The following is a 3,184-nucleotide window of genomic DNA, read 5'->3' as shown; positions in this document are numbered from 1 at the left end:
CTCTTTTGTTCATACCATGCTTCAAAAACTTACAAAATACTAAATATGTGAATGTTTAGAAAAGTTGATTCAATTGTTTTTATTATTATTATTATTATTATGAAATAATTTGCATTTGGTGTGAGATATAGTAATAAAATATCAGCTTGAAACTTAGATTTTGAAAAGTGTAAAAAAATATTTAATAGTGTAAGAACATTTCAAGTTCAAGTAAGACAATGTAAGAACTTTATGATGAGATTTGAGACTATACTGGAATTAAAGCGTTCAGTGTCTTTGTACAGTGTCAGCATTCATGTACATCGTTTCATTTTATGAGGTTTCATTTAAATGCATGTAGTGATTATATATAGTTTGTATATTGTGTATTAATCAGCTGTAGTGATGTTGAATAAGATGAATGATGAGACTGTAGTGTTTTGACTGCACTCCTCATGTCTGCTGCTGAAAGTCCTGTTGAAATGCTGTGAATGCTGCAGGGCAGAAGAGTGCTGGAGCTGCAGTGTGTTTTCTCTGTGTTTGTGAATGTGTTGTGTTTGTCTCCTGCAGCTGGTCCCACAGTGAAGCCCTCAGTGTCTCTGCTGCCGCCCTCTTCTCTGCAGATCTCTGGAGACTCAGCCGCACTGCTCTGCCTGCTCAGCTCTTACTCTCCACAGGGGGCGCTGGTGAGCTGGACACTGGACGGCTCAGAGGTCACCGAGGGGGTTGTGACCAGCGCAGAGAGTGAGCAGGACGGCCGCTACAGCCGCAGTAGTGTCCTGACCCTCAGCAAAGCACGCTGGGAAGCGGGAGAGCAGTACGTCTGCAGAGTAACACATGATGGAGCTCCTCATGAGGCCTCGTTCCACAAGAGTCGCTGTTAGTCGCTCGCAGTGCTGATGTTTCTCCAGTGAGCGCTGCTCTCTCCTGAAGATGAGTGTATCTGAGTGTCCTGTGTCAGGCAGGATTCACATGAGTCTAGTGCTGCAGCTGTAGTCATTTACAACTCAATACTGAAAGAGAGCTCTAGTGTCAAAGCACTGGCTGATCTTTCAATCTGCTGTGTTTGCTGCAACATTCAATAAAGCTTCTCAACAAACTCCATTTGTGTCGGACAACATCATTCAACTAACAGATGAAGATGCATGTAGTGTTTGTGCAGGTGTTTTTCAGAAGCTCGATCAGTAGCAGTAAATCTAGTCAAATAAAGCTCTTGGGGTTTGAACATGGTCTCTGGAGACAGAGCTGCTCTATTCTGAGAGGATCACAATCACTCCACCCTGACAATGCAAATGAGATTTTCAGCTCACACTCCCAGAATCACTGTTTGACTGTTTGGTTACATGATCTGGACTGAAACACACCAGTTTCACTTCTGCTGTAGACCTGCAGCACACAGACAAACTCATTATTACATTTCAGGTTTTTTTTTTTTTTTTTTTTTAATTGCTAACATCCTTTTTCCAATCTGTAGTCACATTTTCAAAACACTATACACATTTAGCACAACATCAGTCTGTGGTGACCATATCTTTAGCAAAATTAATTTTGTTTTCACACAATATTCAGTTAATTAACACATTTCTAAAATGCTTACATTTTCTTTTCACATAAGCTATACCTTATACCAAAATCATAGATCTTTATTATCTTTTTTTTTTTTTACAAATGCTTAAACACAGCATGACAGAAATGAAAACCTAATGTTACAAACTTTAAATATAGTGTAAAGCCTCTACTTCTGCAACAACATCAACTCAAAAGTATTGGAAAATATCTCTTTATAAAATATTGTAACAACTGATAAGCAATTTTAAGTAACAGATCACTAAAATATTTAAAAATAGCTGATTCTATTCTCAGTTGGAAGAATAGTCAGGTGTTGAGGGTCTTTACATTACATCAACATAAAGTAAAAAAGACCTCTTTAAATTGGTTTTGTGGATGCAGAAGGAGAGGAGTAGTTGTATCAGAAGAAGAGAATTCAGACTGCAAGCACAATTCCTGCTTTACACTCACATTGCAGTTCTAAAACACATGGTTTTTTCAAACCACTACACACAATTCTCTGCATTTCGCACAATTTTATGGCAGAAAAATCACTTGTTTTCACAAGGAACACACTACCATTCAAATATGCACACTGACTCATCACATGGGCAAACACTTGTCACACATTTTTACAATTGCAAAGAGAGCTTTAGCATAAAACGGCAAAAAGTGAGCTCTTCTGTTTTGGAGCAATGGATGCCAACAATGGAAACAGAGCCAGAGCCAGAGGAGTGAGAGTAAGAGGAGGAGGAGGAGGACAAGGACGAGGAAGGCCAAGGACCATAATCTTTAATGAGATCCGAGCCACTTTGGTTGAACATGTGGTCAACCATTGTCTAACAATGAGGGAGGCTGGGCAAAGGGTACAGCCAAATTTGAGCAGGTACACTGTATCATCCATCACGGGAGCTTTCCGAAATGAGAATAGGTAAGAAATCTACTCACACTAGAAAATTGCATTACTGGAAATCAATACAGTGCTCAATGAGTACAGTAGCACAGAATTACCTGTGGACTGTTCTGTGGGACTGTAAAAATAAAGTATGTTTCAAGTATTTGGGAAATGTATTCCTACTTTGTATTCCTACACAGTATTTACAGTATTTTACTATTTGTTTGGCAGAACTGAAAGAGTACCAAAGGTGGTCTCCTGAACAGGAAACTGCAGTCATGAACATGGTCTTAGAAAATAATGGCATAACAAGATATTTCCAAATATTGATAGGGTAAGCTTATCAACACTGGACTGTGTCTTGCGCAGAAATAATCTGAGGATGAAGCAGGTCTACAGGGTGCCATCTGAACGCAATTCAGAAAGAGTCAATGAATTGCGATATAACTATGTGCAAGTGAGTCCTATACAATCCCACAATTGATGCATACTTTCAACAGATTGGATTCAGGATTCAACCTCACAAAAAGACGAAAGAGGGGAAGGAATATCATCGGCCAGTGTGCCATTGTTGAAGTCCCTGGCCAGCGCGGAAGATTGCTGTGTGCAGTGATTACCCACCACGGCATCATCCATCACCATGCAACCCTTGATCCCTACAACACTGCCCATCTGATCACATTCTACACAACACACTCATTCCCCCAGACCAGATAGACGCCCCAGAGCAGGTACGTTGTCATTTGGGACAACTTAAGTTTC

The 3,184-nt window shown here is 39.9% G+C and overlaps 1 gene segment (V, D, J or C); it reads left to right on the top strand.

Annotated features, from left to right (window-relative positions):
* The first annotated feature begins 434 nt into the window (after positions 1–434).
* LOC132125155 (immunoglobulin lambda constant 7-like) lies at positions 435–1,081 on the top strand. The segment is given in 1 exon segment: positions 435–1,081. A coding segment is annotated over 1 exon segment (393 nt).
* The last annotated feature ends 2,103 nt before the right edge of the window (positions 1,082–3,184 follow it).

Source organism: Carassius carassius, chromosome 43, assembly GCF_963082965.1.
Source record: "Carassius carassius chromosome 43, fCarCar2.1, whole genome shotgun sequence".
Classification (NCBI taxonomy): domain Eukaryota; kingdom Metazoa; phylum Chordata; class Actinopteri; order Cypriniformes; family Cyprinidae; genus Carassius; species Carassius carassius.
The sequence above is the reverse complement of the archived record's forward strand: the minus strand, read 5'-3'. Positions and strand labels throughout refer to the sequence as shown.